General features: G+C 40.3%; 1 protein-coding gene across 4 annotated transcripts in view; it reads left to right on the plus strand.

The window, feature by feature from the left end:
- ST3GAL6 (ST3 beta-galactoside alpha-2,3-sialyltransferase 6) overlaps nt 1-23,634 on the plus strand; it is an 85,901-nt gene that overhangs the window by 33,548 nt on the left and 28,719 nt on the right. For 3 of the 4 annotated variants that reach the window (XM_052649191.1, XM_052649124.1, XM_052649343.1), the window contains exons 3-7: nt 11,091-11,179; nt 13,360-13,459; nt 17,766-17,843; nt 22,323-22,426; nt 23,411-23,474. In XM_052649191.1, coding sequence (XP_052505151.1) covers nt 13,371-13,459; nt 17,766-17,843; nt 22,323-22,426; nt 23,411-23,474 — 335 coding nt within the window. In that variant the 5' untranslated portion in view covers nt 11,091-11,179; nt 13,360-13,370. Of the gene's footprint in view, nt 1-10,301; nt 10,369-11,090; nt 11,180-13,359; nt 13,460-17,765; nt 17,844-22,322; nt 22,427-23,410; nt 23,475-23,634 lie in introns of all 4 variants that reach the window. The other variant, XM_052649267.1, reaches the window with a different exon arrangement.

Raw genomic sequence — 23,634 nt, forward strand, 5'->3', positions numbered from 1 at the left:
GTATTTGTGTGTGGCGAGGAAGAAGAGAAAGGAGTTAGAAGCTCAGGCAGCAGGAGTGAGACCCTGTGCCGCCCAAGGGAGGCGTTTTAGGGATTGAAAACTGTAGAGACTGGAGAGGACTGGGATGAAATGAAGACTTCAGGGTTATTACTCTGTACCCACGATGGGCCTGGAATCAGGCTGGAGGAAAACCCACATAAAAATGTTCTCCTGAGCTGCTGATGCTGCTACTTATGAGTGAGGTCACTTTTGGCAAGTCTTTACTTTTTTTTCTAAATCGTGTCTGCTTTTCCTGTTATGTGATGACATAGGACCTTACTCTGTCTGAATGCCCTGAACTCTTGCAGTTTTTCTAGCTCTAAGATCTATGATACCTGGGTCCCAGTTGTGAATAGCAGTCATTGGAAATGTTGTTGTGATTGTTTGGCAATTCAGTTCGCCCTTTTAGGTAAATAAGAAGGTGATGGAGAATGAAATGTCTCTTAGGTGTAATCTGAGAGGAATCCTATATATTTTCTCTGAGGCTATAAACAATATAGGAAATAAAATGTCTAGGAATTTACAAAGAGACTGCAAACATCCCCTAGAATGGTGAGCGAAGTTTTCCTCAAAGCCATTTATTTTCAGAGAGTCCCACTAGTTTGTTCAGACAAAATTCTGTTGATTATAAATTTTCAAAGATCAAGCCCCAAGGACTCTTAGAAGTGGTAGTATGGAACTTAAAACGAGCTTCCAGTTCCTCTCAGACTGTTTTTTGTGAAGCCCTGATCCTCTCCATGGGATCGAATTCCTTTTTCCTTGGATCTTCTCTAGCAGTGCTTCTCAAACATGCAGATCACTGGGGATCTTGTTAAAATGCATATTTGACTCTGTATTTGACGCTGTGGATCAAGGAGTGGAGCTGAGATTCTGCATCTCTACCAGGTTCCCAGGCGATGATGGGACTGTTACCCAATGAAGGTTCGTGAGCCTGCAGTGAGGCCAGATAACTAAATGTCATATTTTGGAGCAGAGAAAGGTTTATTGCAGGGCCAAGCCAAGAGAATGGGTGGCTTGTTCTCAAAACCCCTGACCTCTCAGGTTATTTGGCAGGAGAAGTTTTTATAGGCAAAATATGGGATGAGAAATGCAGGGTGTGTGACTTTGTTCTGATTGGTTGGTGGTGAGGTAGCAGGGTATGTTCCAGGAATCTTGTGCTGAGCCTGAAGTTACCATCTTACACCTGGGTGGGATGCTGTAGTTTCTGTGGAAGAACTCAAACATGCATCAGTTCAGTTCGACTGCTCAGTCATGTCCGACTCATTGCTACCCCGTGGACTGCAGCACGCCAGGCCTCCCTGTCAATCACCAACTCCCAGAGTCTACTCAAACTCATGTCATTGAGTTGGTGATGCCATCCAACCATCTTATCCTCTGTCAGCCCCTTCTCCTCCCACCTTCAATCTTTCCCAGCATCAGGGTCTTTTCAAATGAGTCAGTTCTTCACAGCAGGTGCCCAAAGTATTGGAGTTTCAGCTTCAACATCAGTCCTTCCAATGAATATTCAGGACTGATTTCCTTTAGGATGGACTGTTTGGATCTCCTTGCAGTCCAAGGGACTCTCAAGAATCTTCTCCAACACCACGGTTCAAAAGCATCAATTGTTCAGCTCTCAGCTTTCTTTATAGTCCAACTCTTACATCTATACATGACTACTGGAAAAACCATAGCCTTGACTAGATGGACCTTTGTTGGCAAAGCAATGTCTCTGCTTTTTAATACGCTGTCTATGTTGGTCATAACTTTTCTTCCAAGGAGCAAGAGTCTTAATTTCATGGTGCAAGCACCATCTGCAGTCATTTTGGAGCCCCCAAAAATAAAGTCTACCACTGTTTCCACATCTATTTGCCATGAAGTGATGGGACCAGACGTTATGATCTTAGTTTTTTTAATGTTGAGCTTTAAGCCAACTTTGTCACTCTTCTCTTTCACTTTGATCAAGAGGCTCTTTAGGTCTTCTTTGCTTTCTGCCAGAAAGGTGGTGTCATCTGCATACCTGAGGTTATTGATGTTTCTCCTGGCAATCTTGATTTCAGCTTGTGTTTCATCCAGCCCAGCGTTTCTCATGATATACTCTGCATTTAAGTTAAATAAGCATGGTAACAATATATAGCCTTGACGTACTCCTTTCCCTATTTGGAACCAGTCTGTTCCATGTCCAGTTCTAACTGTTGCTTCCTAAACTGCAAACAGGTTTGTCAAGAGGCAGGTCAGGTGGTCTGGTATTCCCATCTCTTTAAGAATTTTCCACAGTTTGTGGTGATCCACACAGTCAAAGGCTTTGGCATAGTCAATAAAGCAGAAATAGATGTTTTTCTGGACCTCTCTTGCTTTTTCAATGATCCAGAAGATGTTGGCAGTTTCATCTCTGACTCCTCTGCCTTTTCTAAAAACCAGCTTGAACATCTGGAAGTTCACGGTTCACATACTGTTGAAGCCTAGCTTGGAGAATTTTGAGCATTACTTTATTAGCATGTGAGATGAGTGCAATTGTGTGGTAGTTTGAGCATTCTTTGGCATTGCCTTTCTTTGGGGTTGGAATGAAAACTGACCTTTTGCAGTCCTGTGGCCACTGTTGAGTTTTCCAAATTTGCTGGCATATAGAGTGCAGCACTTTCACAGCATCATCTTTCAGGATTTGAGATAGCTCATCAAGTGTGCATAATTATGTATATTCCTTGAGGAGGATCCAGGACACTGCCCTAAGGCTGCACTGTTGTTTCTTGACTGCTCCTTGTTTCTACATCCCCTCTCTGTCCTGATCAGGAAGTGTTTGCTCTTTGAAACTCAGGGAAAGTCTAGAAGGCAGAATGAACCCTGTTTCCTACAAACAGAACGTGGGGGACACAGCAAGGATTTATACCAGGGAGGATCCCATGGGGTCCTGCTGGTTTTTGAACCCCACTCTGAGGAGCTGGGATCTAAAATGTTTCATTCTGCCTACCACAGAAGATAATCATACTCCGTTTGGAACAATGTAACTTCCCTCACCAGACCAGGAGCTCTGTTCACCATGTCTTGAAGTAGAGCACACACGAGTAATAACTGTTCAATAGTAGTAGGGTAATCCGTTTTTACCCATTTCAGTGATTTGTATGGTTCAGTGATTTGACAGCCTCTCAGATGGCATCAGTAATTTGAATTATTTATAGATAGAGGATTTTCTTTTTAACTGAGAGATTGAAGCAAATAATGTTCATATAAGTTAAAAAATACATTTACTATGTGACCCATGATAACATGTGTATACCCAAATCCTGCTATTAGAATTTTCAGTGTAGTGATTCTGAAAACGGAAGTCTCTGTGCACCGGTGTCAAATTGAGTCTGAGAGACAGAGTTTTGGGTGAAGTTAAAAGGAAGAGCTTTATTACTTTGCCAGGCAAAGGGGAACACAGCAGTCTTGTACACTGAAAAACTGTGTATCCCCTGCTGGAAGGGTTTGGTGAAGAATTTTATAACAGTGGTCCAAGGGTATGGTTGCTGATAAGGATCTAGGTGTGTGCAGGTCCTTCTCTCCTTTAATCTGGCCTCAGGGTCTCCTTTGTATCTGCATCCTCTTCCTTCCCTGATTAGCTACTGTTTGAATCTGCTCTTTAAAACTCTGGGAAGGCCAGGGAGGCTGGAGGGTGTTCCCTACAAACAAGGAAAGGGCTGGGGGCACAGAAAGGCCTCTGTGCCCAGGAGCCCACAGGGTCCTGCTTGGTTTCAGTAGCTGTATTTATATAATAGTAACTAAGTGTCTATTAACTGGTGAATTGATAAACTGTGTTATAGTACAGACATAAAATGGAATACTACTTAGCGGTCATCTAATTTAAAAAGTATACAACCTAAAAGTTGAAAATTATGTTTTATTTGGTTGCCTTTCTGAAGCCTGTAACTGGAGAGACAGCCTCTCAGATGGCTCTGAGGAACTGTTCCAAAGAGGTTAGGGAGGGGCTAGGATAGAGAGGAGTTTTTGCTAAATTAAAGGGCTTCCCTGGTGGCTCAGATGGTAAAGAATCTGTCTGCCATGCAGGAGATCCAGGTTTGATCCCTGGGTCAGGAAGATCCCTGACCTTACCTGGAGAACTCCGTAGACAGAGGAGCCCTGTGGGCTATGGGGTCACAAAGAGTCAGACATGACTGAGCAACTAATGCTTGCTTTGCTAAACAAACAAACAAACATAGTTGAACATCAGAAAATTACTGCTAATCACAAAAGAGACATCTTAAGTTAATGATTTTGGGGCTTTTCTGTGTGTGGGAAGATGCAAAGTCTGGGCTCATTTAAATTACTCCTTTGATAGACATCTTAACTGTTGAGGACCCATATCCTGTTTTTCTCCCTCTCAGGGTGTGCTGTCAGAGGTTTGGGGGTGATGGAGGGAGGGGGGTGGCTGCAGTGGCTGATGGTTTGATAGTGGGCAACCGTGCTGTTCATTGGAATGGCAAGCAACATTTTCTCCCTCACAATAAGAAAAAGGTAGGAATTCCTTGTAGAAATAATGACATGGATAGTTTTTTTCAAAAGCATTATGCTAATATACATAAGCCAGAAATAAGATATGTACTGTATGATTCCATTTATATGGCCTTTTAGAGAAAGTGAAACTACAGTGGTAAACAGATCAGGGGCCAGAAACTGGGGGAAGAGAATTGCCTGCAAAGAGGGATGCAAGAACTTTCAGACCTGATGGAAACGTTTAGTATGATTTTGGTGATTGTTATATGACCTTACAGGTTTGTCAAAGCTCATGAAATTGTGCACTTAAAAGTGGTGGATTTTATTATAATTTTTTCCCTCTACACAGTTAATCTTAAAAATTGGCCACATCATTAACCTGTTAACAGTACCTCTTACTCATAGAGTCTACCCTAGTCAGTGGGGCATTAATATAAGAAGTAGAGAAAATTTCCACTCTGGGAGAAGAAATGGGTCTCTGGGAGAAAATATGAATGAACAGTAGGAACATAAGAAGTTCCCTTAAAAACTTCTTTGTTTATTTTCAATGAAGCTCAGTCTCAAAGGAGAAATCTTGAAAACAGGAGCTTCAGTTCATTTATTTTTAACATCTAGTATAGTATACTATTAGCTGAATGATTTGGGTTTGTCCTGTTACGCTATGAAAAACACCAAAATTCTGCTGATAAGTTGTTTCTTTTTATGTTCTTTGCAGAGAGCATACTCAGTTTAGGGGGCAGGATTTGGTCATTTGCTTTGGCACTGAGAACTTAGCTTTTATTGGGTAAAAAGATATGTCTATACATCCTAAGGATGAAATCTGGGAAAAGCATTGGCTTTTTTGAAAGATTGAAAGAGGAGATATGTGTACGCATATAGGAAATAGCTGCATAGCATTGTATAGCAGAAGAACCCAGGGGAAGAAGAGAAAGAAAATGATACATATTCTTCTTCTGCTATGCACAAAATGCTGTTTAGAAATCAGCCAAATGTATACAGTTGGTCCAATTTGTTGAAACTATACAAATCTTTTGTAGGGGGAAGTGTGCATAAATTATAATTTTCTATTTATTTACTCCATAATATCAGATTTCCCCCCCTTAATTTGTTTTAAATAACAGTAGCTCAGAACTTCAGATTTCAGTTTAGCTTTTTAAGGTGGTATAATATTACTTATTACTTAATTTTATATGTATTATTCTTTATTTTAAAATTATGGCCTATTGAAAATTTTCAGATCCTTCTAGTAGAAATCTGATCAACCAGATTTACTAATTAAAGAGATTTATCTTTTTAATTGTGAATTGAACAGTTTTTCATATTATATTATTTCTAAGTAGGTATTTTAATAGATGCATAATTTATCATTCCCTTGCTTAAAAAGTTAAGTGACTGTATTGAGTTCATGCTGTTATAGTTATAAAATACAGTAATTATTGTTTTTCAGAATGTACAATTTAGAATTTTCCCGTAATGTATAGAAAGATCTCTTGAGTGGGAATGCTAACATCCCTGCTTTCATCATTGTGTGTGGAAAGAGCTTAGGGCAAGGCTGGCCATTTTGTAAGTACTTAATAAGAGTGAAAGTGTCAGTTGCATTGGACTCTTTGCAACCCCATGGACTTTAGGAATCCATCAGGCTCCTCTGTCCATGGGATTCCCTAGGCAAGAATACTGGAGTGAGTAGCCATTCCCTTCTCCAGGGGATCTTTCCGACCCAGGGATCGAACCCAGGTCTCCTGCATTGTAGGCAGATTCTTTACCATCTGAACCACCAGGGAAGTACTTAATGAAGTGTGCCGTTATTTATACTATCATCAGCACCAAAGGGTGGAGCTTCTTGGTGTATAAATGAGGGGACACATTTGGATTGTGCCATTCATAATAAGGACCATTACTTGAAAGAGGGGCAGTAAATGAGTTAAAGAGAACTGAGGCCTTTCCACCCATCACTACAGAGTGCTGTGTGTCTCCTTTAAGGCTTGGACTCTGTGGAGATGGCTGGATCTAGGAGGCTTCGGGGGCCCATGGGGCTGGAGTCGGAGACCTGGACATCAGTGCAGAGCTAGAGCTGCTCTGTGAGCACATGCTCACAGGGACATGTAACTGCAGAGGAATCACAGGCTGAGCAAGCAGTAAGCACAAAGAGGAAGGAAGGCAGGATGTAAGGTCTGTTGCCAAGTTGAGACGGTCTTGGGTGTGTGTCATCGTGAGCTGTGGTCTGGTGGAGCCCTGAGTGAAGAAGGACCTCTCCCAGGGTTGAACGGACCCAGTGCCACTTGGTAAGATTGTCGAAGTGAGCCTTGAACAGGGGCAGGCGGCTGAGAGGAAACTTGTGGTTGAAATTCTGTCCGCAGAGGGTTCTGTGGAGCCGGAAGGGATGTCCTTTTCTAACTTGCACAAAGATGCAAGTTATTGAGTGTTTTTGTTGAGCACTAGTGTGCCGGGTGAGAGCGGAGGCAGAGCAGCAGACATTGGTCACTGGCGAAACAGAGGGTATCAGGGGACGAGAGTGGATGAAGACACGGTTTAGGATGCTAGTTACTTAAAGTTGGAAGTTTGGTTGCCGGGCTCCTGGGTTAGCTGTGAGAGAAAGAAGAATGCAGACCCTGGAAAACTAAGATGTAATTCAGGGACCTGGCAGTAGGAACTCAGGCCTGGTGAATGACATGCTCAAGGTCAGCATGGGATTAGTAAGAACCTGACCAAACTGCTGAGCTGCCGCTGAAGGCTTCTCAAGTTCCCTGTCCTTTGGGCCAGAATCAGTCTCAGAGGTTGGGGTGGGGCTGAGCCTACAGATGGGCTCAGGGATGTGTCTGTAGCTGGGCCTGGAGGGCACCGGGTGTAGAGAGGCCAGACAGGCTGGGTGCATCCATGTGGGGAAGCGTGTTTCTTTCCTGAAGTCGTATAATATTGATTGAGATACCCACAGGGTTTTTGTACTTAGGGAATAGAATGATGTGTCCAGAATGTGCTTTTTTCTAACTGGTGGTTAGAATAAATAAAGCCCCTTTATATTCGAAAAAACATTAGGAGAGTCTTAAAAAAGAAGAATCTGACATTTTCAAGTGTCATTCCATAGGGTTTTTGTGTAGTTTTTATAAGTAACGCTGTTATGGTTCTCTGGGGCTCAAGGAGGCGCCTTAAATAAGAACCCTCCAGTTTGAGTCTTAAGCATACTGAAGTTTGAGAATCACTGCTCCAGAACACTTGGAGGAAAAAACAACAGGTTTACTGAAATCCGGAAGAATGGGGTAGGGAAGAACAAGGTTGTGAGTAGTAGAGTTTTATTTCAGCACAGCTTTTGACTCTGTACTTGATCTCCATTTCACCAGTTCCTAGGACTGTCACGGCTTAGGGGGCTGGCAGGATGGACAGATTAGCCCTTGTGTAATGCTTAGTCTGGTATCAGAAGAATAAACCTGCACCCATCCATAAAAGCTCACATCTGGAGAGCAACAGTACAGTGTGTGGACTCTGGTCTGATAGATACGGGTTTGAGACCTGTTCTGCAGTCCATCAGCTCAGGAAAGTTACTGTTTCTCTGTGAAATGGGAATTACGAGCTTACTATAGCCCTCACAAGGTGGTTGTGAAGATTACATTAGATAATATACCAAAAGCATTTTATCAGGGGCCTTGACACATATATAATACACATACATCATAATGATTCTAATCAGCCATTATTCACTGGGCATTGGCCATGTGCTGGGCATTTTGGGTAAAAAATTAATGCAGAACGTCTAGTTATGAGATCTGGAACTCCATTCAATGACTGTCTACTGAGTGTCTTCTGTGTAACGTGTTTTGTTAGATGCAGATACACACAGGGAAATAAAATGATGGACAAGTCCTGCTCTCACGGGTCTTGCCATCTAATGGGGTCGTCACTGTAACATCTGTTATGGTCTCTGTATTTCAGTATATTTGTTATTTGTTTCCTCCATGGTTCCCTTGAGAATCCTAGAGCAGTGATTCTCAAATTTTAATTTGGGTCAGCATAAGAATCAGACTGGAGGGCGCTTGTTTCAATACATGTCCCCAAGCCCCAGAAACTCAGGTGTAGTAGGGGCTGAGGAAAGTGCATGTTAACAAATCCGGCTAGTGCAAACCCTGGCCATATCACTTTGGGGAGCCTGCCCTGCAGCTCTCTCCTGTCCACTATGTCTGAATCTGCACTTTTGGAACTCTGCCCACCAACGGTGCACTCTCAGGAAGTTGTCTGTTCGATTTTTCTCGTTTGGGTTCCCCTCATGCATTTTGTCTTGATGGATAGGCATAGAACTGTGAGAAGCAATAGCCACGCTTAGTCTGCTTCTGTTTCTTACACTGTGTGAGCTGGGACAACTCACCCCGAGAAACTTTCAGTTCCTTCATTCGTCAAGGAAATGATACCCGCCCATCCATTTATCAAGCTTGTTTTGAGCCTTAAGTGAAGTGATGGACATACGAGCTTGTTATGAACTTAAAAAATATACTTTAATTATTAAAGAGAAGGAAAACCTGTTGCCAAGATTGAGCCCACTTTGGTATATGTAGTGCATCCTGAGTCACTCAGTCCTGTCTGACTCTTCGCGACCCCATGGACTCTAGCCCACCAGGCTCCTCTGTCTGTGGGATTTCCCAGGCAAGAATACTGCAGTGGGTTGCTGTTTCCTACTGCAAGGGATCTTCCCAACCCAGGGATCAAAACCCAGTTTCCTGTATTGGCAGGTGGATACTTTACCATTGAGCCACCAGGGAAGCCTCTGGCATATATAGATTACTCATCTATTCAGTTATGTCTCATAATTTGAGAAGAAATAAGCATTTGATCTCTGCCAGCGATTCCTGCTCTCCCTTGAAACTCTACTCACACTCTAGGTGAATAATTGATTTCTGGTTTAAACTTTGTAAGGGTGTTTTAGGGACCGTGGTCTTATTAATAGTGGCCTCTGCAGCCAAGAAGCTGCTATGTATTGTTTAATGTCAGGATTTTGAAACTTGTTTTGGTTATTGGAGCTATGTTGAAGGGCTTTGTTCCCCTGTAAACCAGGCACTCTGTGTTAAATCCTAATTGGTGTTGCTTTGAATCTTTGGCTTAAAGCAAAATGGTTGTTTCATTTATAGACTTACAATTAGAGACTTCATTTATTTCTGCACGTTTTTTCCTGTGAGCAAGCAGAAGAACTCGACATGCTTATCACACGGATATCCTGGCTGTCCCCAGTTTGCTTCATAGCTTGTGTATGGGTGCTGTGAGTTGCCCATGACACATGAGAGAGTGAAAAAGCTTCCAAAATTATTCTCAGGTGGTGTACACAATGACCTTCACGAGTAGATTCATTTTACATTTTGAAGGGAAAAAAATGTTTCTCACCTTTCTTTGGTTTCAACTAAACCACGAACTGGTGAGGCAAAAACAACAATCTCACTTACTCATACTTCCTTGTTCTGTAAAGTAATAGGTAAATTTTCCAAGGAATGTATTTTGAGGGACAGGTAAGCAAACTGAATTGAAAATACTGAGTTCTTCCTTTAGACTTTAATGTGCTGCTTTACCTTAGATGCATATTTTTTTTGATTAATTTTAATTGTATTTGACTGTGCTGGGTCTTCACTGCCATGCAGGCTTCTCTCTAGTTGCAGTGTCCAGCTTTCTGATCGCAGCAGCTTCTTTTGCTGTGGAGGATGGGCTGGCTTGGACTTCAGTAGTTGCGGCTCCTGGGTGCCGGAACGCAGGCTCAGTAGTTGTGGCGCGTGGGCTCAGTTGCTCTGCAGCATATGGGATCTTCCCAGATCAGGGATCGAACCTCGTGTCTCCTGTGTTGGCAGGAGGATTCTTTACCACTGAGCCACCAGGGAAGCCCTCAATATGTTTTTTAAAAAACTGCTGTTACTGGTAAGTGGCATCCTTGTTGCATGTTTGCATAACTGATGTTACTTTGTATGGAGTCTTAAATATCTGAGTATTTAAATATTTGAGTCTTAAATATTTGATTGGCCCATGGTAAAATGCCTTCCAGGACAGTCTTAAGACTGATATCAGTAATTTCTAAAACTTTCTTGGTCCAAGTCTAATTTGTGCATTTTAGAACTTAGTTGCTAAAATCCCTGATAACTGAAACCATCAGATATACAACAAAAAAGGCTTAGTTGCCGTGTATTTTTAGATGAGTCACAGGGTATGTAAAGAATTCCTCAGTGTTCTTTGGAGTTTTTTGTACTTATCCTACATGCATGTTTGTGTGACGCATGAAAAAAGAAACATTTGCCAGGGCCGGTTCAGTCCAAGGCATGAGCCAAGGCCAGTCCACGCCAGCTCCCTGTATCGTCAGCACAAAGCATGGCTCATGGCCTCTGGCTAAAGTGTTTAATATTATCACTTCTCTCACACTGGCTTCCCAGGTAGTACTAGTTGTTAAGAATCTGCCTGCCAATGCAGGAGACACAAAAGACACGAGTTCAATCCCAGGGTCTGGAAGAACCCCTGGAGAAGGAAATGGCAACCCACTCCAGTATTCTTGCCTGGAAAATTCCATGGGCAGAGGAGCCTGGCAGGCTACAGTCCACGGGGCTGCAAAGAGCTGGACACTACTGAGCACACATTATTCTCTCACACAGGAAGGGGACGAAGTGGAGCCAGCGTTTGCTGCACATGTCCTAAAGGTCAGGCTCGCTGTCTCGCTGCCCTTGTTTCCTCAATAAACTAGGTAAGTGATGCATCCACCATCTTCACTGCCTCATTTTCGTGGACTTTCACTCAGATCATCCCAAACCTGAGTTCTCTCTATTCCTTGGATTTTTTTTTTTTTTGGCCAATTATTTCTCAAGAAACCCAGAACCATACTTTTTTTTTTTTTTTTACCCACTGGATGATCATGTAATTTATTTCTTGCTTTTAACCAAAAACTTAAGATGGTTTCTAAAATAATGCATAACATGTCAAGACATATGTTACAGAGGGGTGAGGAAGACGGAATAAAGTGGACAGGGAGGCCTGGGCCCGAGAAGATCTGTGCCCTTCCTTGCTTTACTCTCTCTGCCAGCAGAGGGTGTGGCCTTTGTGCCATGGCTGTGCCCAGTTGACTCTTCCCTTCAGTCCAACAGGAGTACTGCTCAGGCTGCACGGTGGGTGGGCCAAGTCTCCCTTTGGTTTTCTCAAACCCATGCACTTTGCTGTGAGGAAACAAAACTCACAGCTGGCTTTAGTTTCAGAAAACAAACAATCATAAGATATACACACTTATTTGCACTTACTTTTGTGTCCTAGTTATGCCCGATGCCCATCCTTTTGGCTAATCTATCTAATAGCCCAAAGAGATTGGTTGTGTGCTATCACTCCTCAACTTGTGAGAACAGTCAGGCTGGTAAAGGAAGACTAATTTACCTAAGCCCCTCCCACCCCCAGGCCAGGAATTACATGGAGTTGGGCCATGATTTCTGTCTTCTGATTTCCAACCAGAGTTGATTGGGGGTTTTGTGGCTAAACTGGAAGTATGTGTAAACTAAAGTTTGCTCATTTGAGGTGTTCATTTGCTTCCTCCTGACACAGCCTTCACTTCTAATTAGTTTGTATAGTGGCATGTGGGGGTGGTGGCTGCATTCACTGCAGTGAGAAGCAACAGCTGATGGTGAGGGTGGCGCACCTAGCAATCTCCATGGGATCATCACTACAGTTGACGATCACTTCCAAATAGCCCCGTACCCTCAATAGCTCCTGAGAGTCTTAACTCTAATTGTGCCCAGAACAATTAAAGACATTTGTTATGATGACCTCACATTATCAAGAACAGTTTCTTTTATGTGTAGTCGATTACATCTATAAAGGCAATGGAACTCTTTAAGAATCTAACCAATCACATACATTTCAATAAAATTACAAAATGAGAAAAGAATCTAACTAGACTCACATGTTCTACATTGCATCGCCCTAATTGAGGTTAGCTTTCTTGGTGGCTCAGATGGTAAAGAATCCGCCTGCCAAAGCAGGAGACCTGGGTTTGATCCCTGGGCCGGGCAGATCCCCTTTAGAAGGAAATGGCTACCCACTCCAATATTCTTGCCTGGAGAATCCCGTGAACAGAGGAGCCTGGCAGGCTACAGTCCATGGGATTGGACATGACTGAGTGACTAAACACTTTCACACTTTGGACAAGAGTGAGGGGTGGTACATTCAAGTCTGGATGGACCAGACCTGGGAAGAGATGCAAAGATGCACTGAAATAAAAACATCTTGAAATTTGTCTTTCTCATTTACTTACATGTAGAAGTGAGAACATATTCATATCTGCCTATGAAGCAGAAGTGGAAACTAAAGAAAATGTTTTAGGCTTAAAAAAAAATCTATTTTGTAAAGGTGCCAAATTTACCTATGCTGTGACATGGTGCATATAAAAGTGTGTAAAAATTGAGGCTATGGTCAATATTTTTTAGTGGTTTTTTTCCCCAGTCTTTTAAAGTGAGGAAATGACTTTTAGCTTATATAGCATTTAAAAGTCATTTTGAGCACTGATGAAACAAAATGTTTTTTTACATCTTAAGGTATATATTCACTTTCTCTTGAGAGAGAGAAAATAGATATTTTTTAAAAAAATGGGTATTAAATAGATGTGTAAAATTTTGTTCTGAATGAATTTTTTACTTCTTTAATACGGGAAAGTATTGTTCTGAACATGAATCGTGTTGTGTTGATTAAAGAAGATGAGAGACAGAAAAAAATATTCTCTTTCTGCAGATTTAGTGGGTGTTCCCAAAATAACAGGCTGACATCAGCTTCTTCTGTTCTTCCTCTGTCTGTTTCTCTGTTCACTAATGCCTGTAGGTAGGTCATTGTGTAAATCATCTGTGTAATGGTCTTGCCTTTCCCTTGGCCTCATTCCCTGTGTTCCAGGTGGGCCAGCCATGAGAGGGTACCTCCTGGCCATCTTCCTGAGTGCTGTCTTCCTCTATTATGTGCTGCATTGTATATTGTGGCGAACAAATGACTATGGGTAAGTCTTATTTTTGCTGCTTAAAAATGACCCCCCAACTGGTCTTTCACATGAACACACAAATGATATTAAAAGGACCTATTACAAAACAAACAAACCCTGTAACATTTTGAGCCTTTTCTAGCTTTTCCATTATAAGTTAGAGTTTTACCATTCTAGTATCTTATATATTACACATAACCATTTAAATATTGGTAAGCAACATTGGGTTTTGGTGTTTTTCTTTTGGACTTTTCAGTGAAGCAGTGCTCTTGACCATCTTTGGGATTCTGATTTATATAATTCATCTTTTTTAATTGATGGAGTAATTCTTAGACTCAGTGGCATTTGAGTCTTAAGAGTCTAAAATACTGGGATAAAGATTGTTGATAAATGTGGACACTTACATATGGTTTCCTTTGTTTAAAAATATTTGCTGAATAGTGATATAGGCTGAATTTGAAATGACTTTGACTTGAAATATCACATACAAAATTTGGAGAGGCACAGGTAGCTTTATTACAGAGAAAACTCCTATGTTAAGATTTTTATCCTTTTCCTTTTTTTCTTTTGAAAAGTATTTACTTAGTTTGAATAAACAAATTGCAAATAAAAATTAGCTACAATGTGTGACCTGAATAGAAATGACTGGAACAAATACAACACAGAACTTGATTTCCTTGCACTAGTCACAGAGCATGTGAAATCAAAAAAGCTTCAAAATCAATTAAATTTCTTTGAAAAGGGAGTCACAGCAGTTCCTGATCTATCACAACTAGTCAACTTAAATACAGACTTCTGGACATGAATCTCATGAGTGAACCCACATGATCATTTTTTAAAACAGGGAAATTTTGACAAGTTGAAGTAAAGTAAAATGGTTCATGGCTTCTAAGCAACAGGTTTTTTTTTTTAAAAAAAAGAAGAAAATTCAGAGCAGCATTGTCACAGGATAAATTAACACGATACTACCATATACAAAATTTTGCTGGAGTTGATTAATTACAGTGCAACTTTTCAAATTAAAGCAAAACAAATCCAAAGATTACAAAAATGATTCTGTCTAATCTGAAAGTGTGCTGATTTCTATAAGTCACAGAGCATGTGATGTAGGGCAACTGTCTATACTTTCCTTGTGGTGTGTTTTTTAAAAAAAGGGAGGTGCTTCTAAAAGCAAAGAACTTACTGGAATTAGAGACTAAATTGACCAAGCAAGTATGTCTCTCCATTTGACTGTTGCTTATCAATGCCAAGCAGACATTTCCTTGAGTCGCTCTATGACAACTGTCCTTTTTGGGTTCAAGTTCACAGTTAAGGCTGGGCTGTTAGGTTAAAAAAAGAGCACTGTTGTCATTGAACGTTTTATACCTCCCTCAATTTCTTAACACCTGAATAAGTCCAAATATAGGATAGTTAATTAAGCATTTCTTTTTCTAGAAACAAATGAAGTCACTTGTCTTTCTTGTTAATTGATGCTTTTTCTGCTTTTTCTCCTGGGAATGATTTTTTTTACTTAAAGCAGTGAACAGATGAACCACAGTTTATATCTAAGAAATAAACTTGCCAAATGTTGCTGATACTAAAAACAGATTAGTTATTGTGGGAGAAGAAACAGATAATCTAGTTTAAACTGTGTATTAAACATTTTATAGCATATAAAATGTTTCTTAGCATAAAGTTTTTGTTATGATGCTACCCTAGGGAGAAATGTTAAGGAAAAAAACTTTCCTGATTATCTTCAATGTAGTTAAAAACAAATACCTCTTATAATGGTAATTAATATGAATTTGTTTTTTATAAAGTATTCTAATTTGCCAAATTTCACATTTAGGTGGGGTGGGGGGAGAGGTTCTCTCTTCCTAATTTTCCAAATTCTTGAGCTATACTTTGCTTAACTACCATTCCCACCAAGAGTTTGAGACCATTGATAATCATGCTAGTCTATCAAGAACATTCTAAAATGTTTTCTATAATAAAGATAAATAGAAAAGTTACTATAAGTATTGCTTTATTTGCAACAAACCATGTAAAATTACATGGTTTGAACCAAAAGTATCCTCAGTTACACGAAACAGTTTTTTTAACACTGAGGATGGGTTATTCAAAACTACTAAAATGAAAGCATCAAAATAGATTATGTCTTTTTCTCCTCAAAATATATCTTTAAAACTCAGAATTCAGAAATTACTTTGCTTGAGTTTCCCAGAGTTCTGCTCAGAAATTGCCTACTGTTTAGTATAAATGTTTTTTAAAAAGAAACTCTTTTGCAAATGACTAGAGCAGAAAAATTGTGATGTGGACAGCAGGTTGGAAAACCCAATTACTTAGCTTGTAAATGTATAATGTAGTCCTGGAGGACAGCTGTCTGTTAGTCTCAAGGTATCCTTTCTTCCTATTGCCAGTCCTTTGGCAAGGAATCAAGTTTTAATGACCTTTAAATTCTGAATGGGTGGTATTATATGACGTCAAATAAACCACAAAAAACTTCTTCACTTAGACAAAAGTTCAGTATTTTTTGCCAGTGTTTGAACAGTAGATGCTGGATCATGTTTCTAGGTTTTGTTTTACTAAATTAAAAAAAAAAATGGTGCTTCTGCATTTGATTTCATTACTGGTTGGTTGAAAAATCATTGTAGTGCTCTTTATGGAAGGAAGTTAGGCAAATCATTGTAATGCTCTTTATGGTCACTGGAAAAACCCAGTGCCAGGTGTGTGGGTTTGGCTGTAAGTTTTGAGGTTTTTGGACAACCCGGCTTCGATCCCTGGGTGGGGAAGATCCCCTGGAGAAGGAAATGGCAACCCACTTCAGTATTCTTGCCCGGAGAATCCCCCTGGACAAAGGAGTCTGGCAGGCTACAGTCCATGGGGTTGCAAGAGTTGGACTTGGCTACTAAACCACCACCACCAGTGAGTCAGAGGTCTTAGAAGTCTGTTCGTACACCACGTGAGGCTCCTATAGGCATCTCTCCCTGTATCTTTGCCCCTTCCTGTCTCTGTTCCACACTTAGTAATGGGAGATAAGAACAGAAGAGAAAGCACGAAGTTGGCTAGATTGCTAATTCCCAACAAATCATATTCTGGCTCACAGGGGAAATGATAAAGAAGACAATGAAAAGGGTCCAAATTCAGCACATTTTTTTGTCATTAGAATTCGAGGCGTGTTCATGTGACTCCTAAACTAACACATTACTCCACAGAAAATATCATGAAATTACCTCAGATGCTGTGAACGTGCTTCCTGAACTATTTAAGAAGAATAATCATTGTCTTTAAAAAAAAAAAAAATTCAAAGTTTGGCTTCACAATGTCCTCTAATAGTTTGTTTTCTATTTTAATAGACTTGGAAGCCAAGTAATATTTTATACTTTATTTTGTCCTCAGATTATAATTTGATTTTCATGGCTTGGTGTCATATCCCACCATATTTATTTATCTTCTTTACAAGTAAATCAAGAGGTTTTTTCCATTCGGGGTATTTACCAAAGATGAGTCTTTTCTACTAGCCTCATACTACAGAAACCTAGAGTTTTAACTGGGAATTTTGTACTAAAAAAGTTTAAAATTGAGTCAGTCCCTGAAGGGGTTAGGCTATTTCTGTTTAAATCTGGTGATTATAGAAGAAAACTGATTGGTTTTCTGTTTTAGGTTAATTCTCCATACAACTGATGATCATTCCTAGTTTCTCACATGAAGCTGTTTTCCTCTTTCCTGGCTGAGTCTGGATCCTGCTGCCCCGGCCCTTTCATCTGTCTTCACTGTCATGCTCTGTCTTGTTTCACAATACCCTTTCAAATGGTGGAGAGTTTGCTATGACGCCAAATAGTGGGACGGTGGAGTCCTCAGGTCACAGGCAGGGGCTATGGAACCTGCTCAGGGCAGCGTCTCTCTGGCATTCGGTGCCCATAGGTATCCACACAGGTGGCACGGAGGACCTTGACAGCTGTGTGCATTTCTCAGGTGTCCAAGAACTTCTGAAATATGAGCCAGGCCATGGCTTCCATAGTGTGGGAGTCCTGGTTCTTTTTTCTTTATTTTTTTCCTAGTTCTTCTTGAAGGGTCCTTTGAGTCTCTGCTCTCTGACCCTTTTGGGTCACTTGTCACCTCAGCCTTTTTTCCACTCTCTCTTGCTTTATATCCATGAATCCTCAGACATGTCCAGGACTAGGAGAAGTTTCTGTCCTACCTCAGGGGCTGCAGTGAGGATTCGTATCCCCTGTCTGAGAAGCCTCTCCCTTTTGGTACCGCTTGGCTTTCCAGGGCGTTTGGTTCCCTTTGGGCTGGCTGCCCAGTTCTGCCTTCTGACTGACACTTTTTTTTTGTCTCCTAGGGTGACACCTATGGAAATGAAGCCGAGAAATAAGATCCAGTCTTGTTTATTAAAGCCAGCTTTTGCCTCTCTCCTGAGGTAAAAATACAAAAGAAACCGTGGCATACAAAATGTTCAAAAATGTGTTTGTAATTGTTTTCCACACTTGTTTGCTTTTTTTTCTGTGCAAATCTGAGCAATGTAAAATGGATACCCTACATTTAAGGAAGAGCTTGACTGTCCTATGTCTTTTTGTGCTTTTAGTCAGAACTCTGCATATATTTTAAGAAAAGGCATTGAAGAACTCAGTCAGACCAGTTTTCTTTTCACACAGGTGAGATTAGAGAGGTCTGGTTGTGTTTGATCGTAAGAGTGTGCTGTCCTTTTAGGGTTTTATTTTCTCACCCTCGTTCCCATGTTATTTTCTACCCTTTTTATTTTGTGGTTTCTTCTGCCTTACCTCTGGGTTAAAGTTTACAGCAGAAATTTTCCTTTCACAAACTTTTAATGAACTTCATAGAATATAAATAATGATTGTTGATTACGGTTGTCAGGACTTGAAAAGAATTTACTCTTCCATCCACAAATATTCTTTTTTCACCACAGCCTTGATAGAGTGCTGGTCAGAATGCTTCCAGAAATAAATGACAGTCAGGTCTGTGCATGTTGAACTGTGTAAACACATACAAGGTTTTCAGCATTTTTGTCTGTTAAGGATCTGAAATTCACCTTGTCTTTTTTTTCCTTATTTCCTTATATTATTGTACTGTCTCTGTCAACTTAAAAAACATTCACAGCCTAAAAGTTGAGAGTTATGATTTATGTGGTGGGCATTTTTAGGACTTTAAGTCCAGGAGGCAGCATCTCAAGTAACCCTGAGAGAACTGCTTCAAGGAGGGAAAGCTAGGTTATATAGAAGTTTGGCAACAAAGGGCAGGTAGTCTGAATGTTAAAATATTATTGTTAATTAAAGGAAAACCAGATATCTCAAGGAACTTAGTGCTTTTCTATGTATGTGAAGATGCAAGAGTCTGGGCCCACTGAAATCATTCCTTTAACATGCACCTTAGCTCTCTGGGGCTAATGTCCTGTGTTTTCACATCCTGAGTTCCCTCAGGGCTCACCAGTTCACCATCAGTGGTGGGTACAATCACTGGTGACTAAGACATTATTTACTGGTATGGCAGGAAATGGTCCATTTCTCAGTACCTTTCCATGACTGGTTCTTAATCTTTAGAGGCCACCAGTCCCTTTAAAATCAGCCAACTCTGGAATGCTTTAGAAACATAAAATGTTTTTATGTCTAACTATGGGTGTGCCGTGGCTACTTGTAGTCAAGTCATGGGTGTGTGTCCAGTTAGGACCATTGCAAAACTAGAAGAGTGATTAAAGAATTGTTTTGTTTACCATGACCCATAGTAAGAAGTATATCTTGCCTTGGAACTTAGTGTTTGTACTAAGTTTATTTATAATAAAAAATAAACAATTTTTACCTTTCCTACTCCAGATAGCCTATAATCTGTTCTATTCACTTTTTAAAAATGAGCTGATCTTGACTTGCAAAATTGACTTCATGAGCCACGAACGGTTGCAGACCACAGGTTTGGAATGCTTCTCTAGCATCAAGGTACTCTTTTATCTTTAGCTTTAGAGAAGAAAGGTATTTCCTTTCTGAGAAAACCCAGAAGGATTAAAATATTTATGAAAGACTGCTCAGCAGATGTGTAAGTCTGCACACCTGTCCTGTGAATAGTATTCCTTGGAGGCAGGGCTATCCTTTGCCAGTAGCCATTGGGAGAAGCTCTGCTGAGAAACCTGGCAGTGTTACCTGCGGTAAATGTGCTAGGCCTGGACCTCTTTGCTTAGTGTTGAGGTAAGGCGTGGTTTCAGCTTTGTTAGCTGAAACAAATGGATTAGTAACTCCAGATAATAGTTACTTCACTTTTTTATAGCTTCAGTTTCTTTATCTTGTCAACTGAATAAAATTTTAAAATGCACAACCTAAAAGTTGAGAATGTTTTACTTGGGAACCTTGTTACCTTACTGTGGCTCAGCAGGTAAAGAATCCACCTGCAGTGCAGCAGACACAGGAGATGTGGGTTCGATCCTTGGGTCGGAAGGATCCCCTGGAGGAGGAAATGGCAACCCACTCCCATATTCTTGCTTAAAAAAAAATCCATGGACAGAGGAACCTGGTGGGCTACAGTCTGTGGGGTCACAAAGAGTTGGACACGACTGAGCGATAGAGCAGAGCACAAACACTCAGGACTGAAGCCTGAGATGGCAGCCTCTCAAATAGCTCTGAGGAATTCTTCCAAAGAGGTAAGGGAGGAGCCAGGATATAGAGTAGTTTTTACTGAAAAAGACAAACAGACATGTTGTCAAACGTTAAAAGATGACTGCTAATCACAAAAACAGACATCTCAAGTTATTGATTTTCATGCTTTTCCATAGATAGGAAGATGCAGGAGTCTGGGTTTATTGAATTATTCTTTTTGTTATGCACCATAACTGTCTAGGGCACTGTCTAAGACCAGTATTCTGTTTCTCTCCATTGTGAATTTCCCTCTGGGGCAGCTGTAGTGGCTGAAGGCTCGCTGGCTTCAGCTTCCTTTGTTTACTGAAATGGCAGGTCACCTTTTTTGTTGACAGTCTAAATTGACTAGTAGAATTTATTTTTCTTTCTGGGCTTTTGTAGGAGTACCAAGAGCAGATATATAATATGATCATTATAATGTAATATAACCCACTGTAATATAATGTTTATACAATGTCATGTATAATTATTATAGATGAGGCTGATACTTATTGAGCGCCAACTATGTCTGAGACATGGTGCTATCAACTGGAAAAAAAAAAAAAAGAAAAAACACACAACCTAAAAGTTGAGCCTTATGTTTTATTTGGGGTGTTACTGAGGACTTAAGCTGGGGATACAGCCTCTCAGATAGCTCTGAGGGACTGTTCCAAAGAGGTATAGGAGAAGCCAGGATTTATAGGAGTTTTTGCAAAAACAACAAACCAACATGAGGGAGTCAAACATCAAAAGATTAGTGCTAATTAAACCAGACAGACATCTCAGGATAATGAATTCAGCCCTTTTCTATGTGTGGGAAGATGCAAGAGACTGGATTATTGAAGTTACTCCTTGGATATGCACCATAGCTATCAGGGGCCAGTATCCTGTTTTTGTTTTTCTTCCTAAATTCCCGACAGAGTGCAGTTGGGGTTCAGAGGGAGTAGCTGAAGGGTTAAAGGCTTCAACATCCTTTGTTTACTGAAATGGTAGGCCACATTCTTTGCTCACTGTGTTGAACAATTATTTCATTTAGAAATTTTAAGTCAGGAGACCTGACACTTGTCTTCCCAGAGCAGATCCCAAGCTTAGAGATCAACCCTGATACAGATAACGACCTTTTGAAATTGGCTGGGATCCCCCTCCCCAGGCTGCTAACGCTTGTCACAACTGAATCTGACATACACACTCTTCTCAAGTAGGAAGGGGTGGTCTCTCAACTCTTTGCTTAGTCTGAATATGGTGTCAGTTCTCAGTTCAGCTCTGGAGATCTTGAGCTCCTATGACTTGCCCAGGTTAGTAGTTCCTGAGTAGCAAAGCCAGGATAAAGCTGAAGCTAATTCATCCTTACGCGTGCATGCTCACTTGCTTCAGTTGTGTCCGACTCTTGTGACCCCCGTGGACTGTAGCCCACCAGGCTCCTCTGTCCATGAGATTCTCCAGGCAAGAATACTGGAGTGGGTTGCCATGCCCTCCTCTGGAGGATCTTCCCAACCCAGGGACTGAACCCATGCCTCCTGCACGTGAAGGTGGACTCTTTACCACAGCCACTGGGGAAGCGGTCATTCCTGTTCTGGTGCTTCTTATTTCCATTTGGTCATGTGGTCTCTGAAACCCCAGGGGCATTCTCATCTCCGCCTGCAGTTTATTTATTTAGGAGGAACAAAACTGGTAAAGGTGGAAAGAAGGGACCATTAAAAAACAGAGATGCCTCATGATACGTTCTTGACTGAGAGAGTACCTGAGTATAGCAGTGGGGCAGGGAAGCAATAAGAAGACACCCGTCATTCTTGAGTATATTTTTAATTTAATGACATCAGGAGAGAGTTCAGTTCTAGTTACCTCTAGCTTTTAGTGTATTTTAATTTTCACAGCTGACAACAGCTTTATATATGTGGTATCTTTTCTTTGGGGAGTGGATCAGCATTTATACTTTTATTTTCCCTCATTTGTTCTTTTGTTTCTTCCTGTAGATGGCTGTCATTGGGGTTCACTTGTATTTAAATTTTGTGTCCCCTCCCCCAAGCTGTTACATAATTTTGGTTTTACTACCTGGAAAGCATTTCCATTCTGGGTGTGCAGTTCCATTGCCTATCCTATTCTATGTAACATTTAAATAGTGTTTAAGATGATTTTGAAAGAATCTTAAAAATAATATATGCTCATTTTATAGTCAATATAACGATAGGAATGACATACTACAGTTTTTTACAGTTGTGATTTTTAAAACCTGCAAATATTATACACATTCGGGAAAGTCATTCTTCATCCTTTTCTTCCAGGTATCATCAATTTCACCCTTTTCTGTGTGCAGCGAATTTCAAAAATACTGCTTCCTTCTACGGTAGCGATAAGTTTGATTTGCCCTATGGGATAAGAGCATCAGGTCAGTAATATTATTCTTACCCTGCCCTAATACTATGACTGTTGTTTGATGTGAACCATATGTTTTTATATAATTTTAAGGTCTTTTAATAATTTTGTTTCATAGTGATTCCTAAGGATGTGATTTTTGAGATTGGGTGAAAGGAATTATATTTTAATATGTAAATCCCCGTTCCTTTTGAGTCAGTGTAGAATAAAAGAATGAAGAGAGGTAGGTTTTTGTTGTTGTTGTTGATAAACTGTTTTTCCCGCTTTTGTTTTACCACCGTAATTCGTGAGTTCCATGCCTTACTTTATTCCAGTTGAGAATTAACAAGACAATTCTGCGGGTTGACTTCCTCCTATCTCCCACGTTGCCTCTCTACCTAGGAGTTTTGTGTCATCAGTAAGCTCTAGATCCTTGGGCAGTCTTTTAATTTAATCAGAGGATATTTTGTTTTTGCTAAATTTAGAGAGAATTGCTCCATCCTCTAATGAGGAAACAATTTCCCCTCTGCTTACTGACCACTGCTTTGCTTTACATTCTAGATTTCTGAGAAATCCTGAAAGCCTTTTAGGTGACTAGTCTATCGTTTCCTGAGTTAGATTTTCCTTATTTAGCTGATCCTGTGTGTGTATTTAGAATACATTGTAGAGAGTTTGATAAGTTTAAACTTGCAGAATATTGAGTTCTATATCAATATCATTTTCTGAATCATCTGATATGATAATTTTTGGTTATGATTATTTTCAGATTAAGCATATTATTTTTCTGGGGTTTTTGGAAAGTGTCCTTAGAGTGTTTATATTTTAGGTGCCCCTGTTAAGTAGTGCTGACTAGTTGCAGTCATATCATGAATTTTCACCAGGAAATAAATCGTAGGTAATCATACCAGTTTGAAGTGGATTTGGGGGAGGGCAGAGGATAAAGTGGTTTACCAGGAAGTCATGATTGACGTAGGAAGTCATGATTGCTTTTATTCCTAATACTCCACTTGTTTTCTAGCCACACACTTTCGACTTGCTCTTTGGAAACTGCCAAATTGTGATCTCTTTGATGAGTTTGACAAGTGAGTTTGTTTTCTTGCTTCTGTTTTACTTTTAGCTTTAGCTAAGTTTTAGTACAAAATATGTACTTCAGTGTAACATATATTCACTCAGGAAGATTCCATAGCTTTTGTGCATAACTAAAATGCCTAAGAGTTATTTCTGTGGCACTTGAAGTAACAA

The sequence above is a fragment of the Budorcas taxicolor genome, chromosome 1 (assembly GCF_023091745.1).
Source record: "Budorcas taxicolor isolate Tak-1 chromosome 1, Takin1.1, whole genome shotgun sequence".
Classification (NCBI taxonomy): Eukaryota; Metazoa; Chordata; class Mammalia; order Artiodactyla; family Bovidae; genus Budorcas; species Budorcas taxicolor.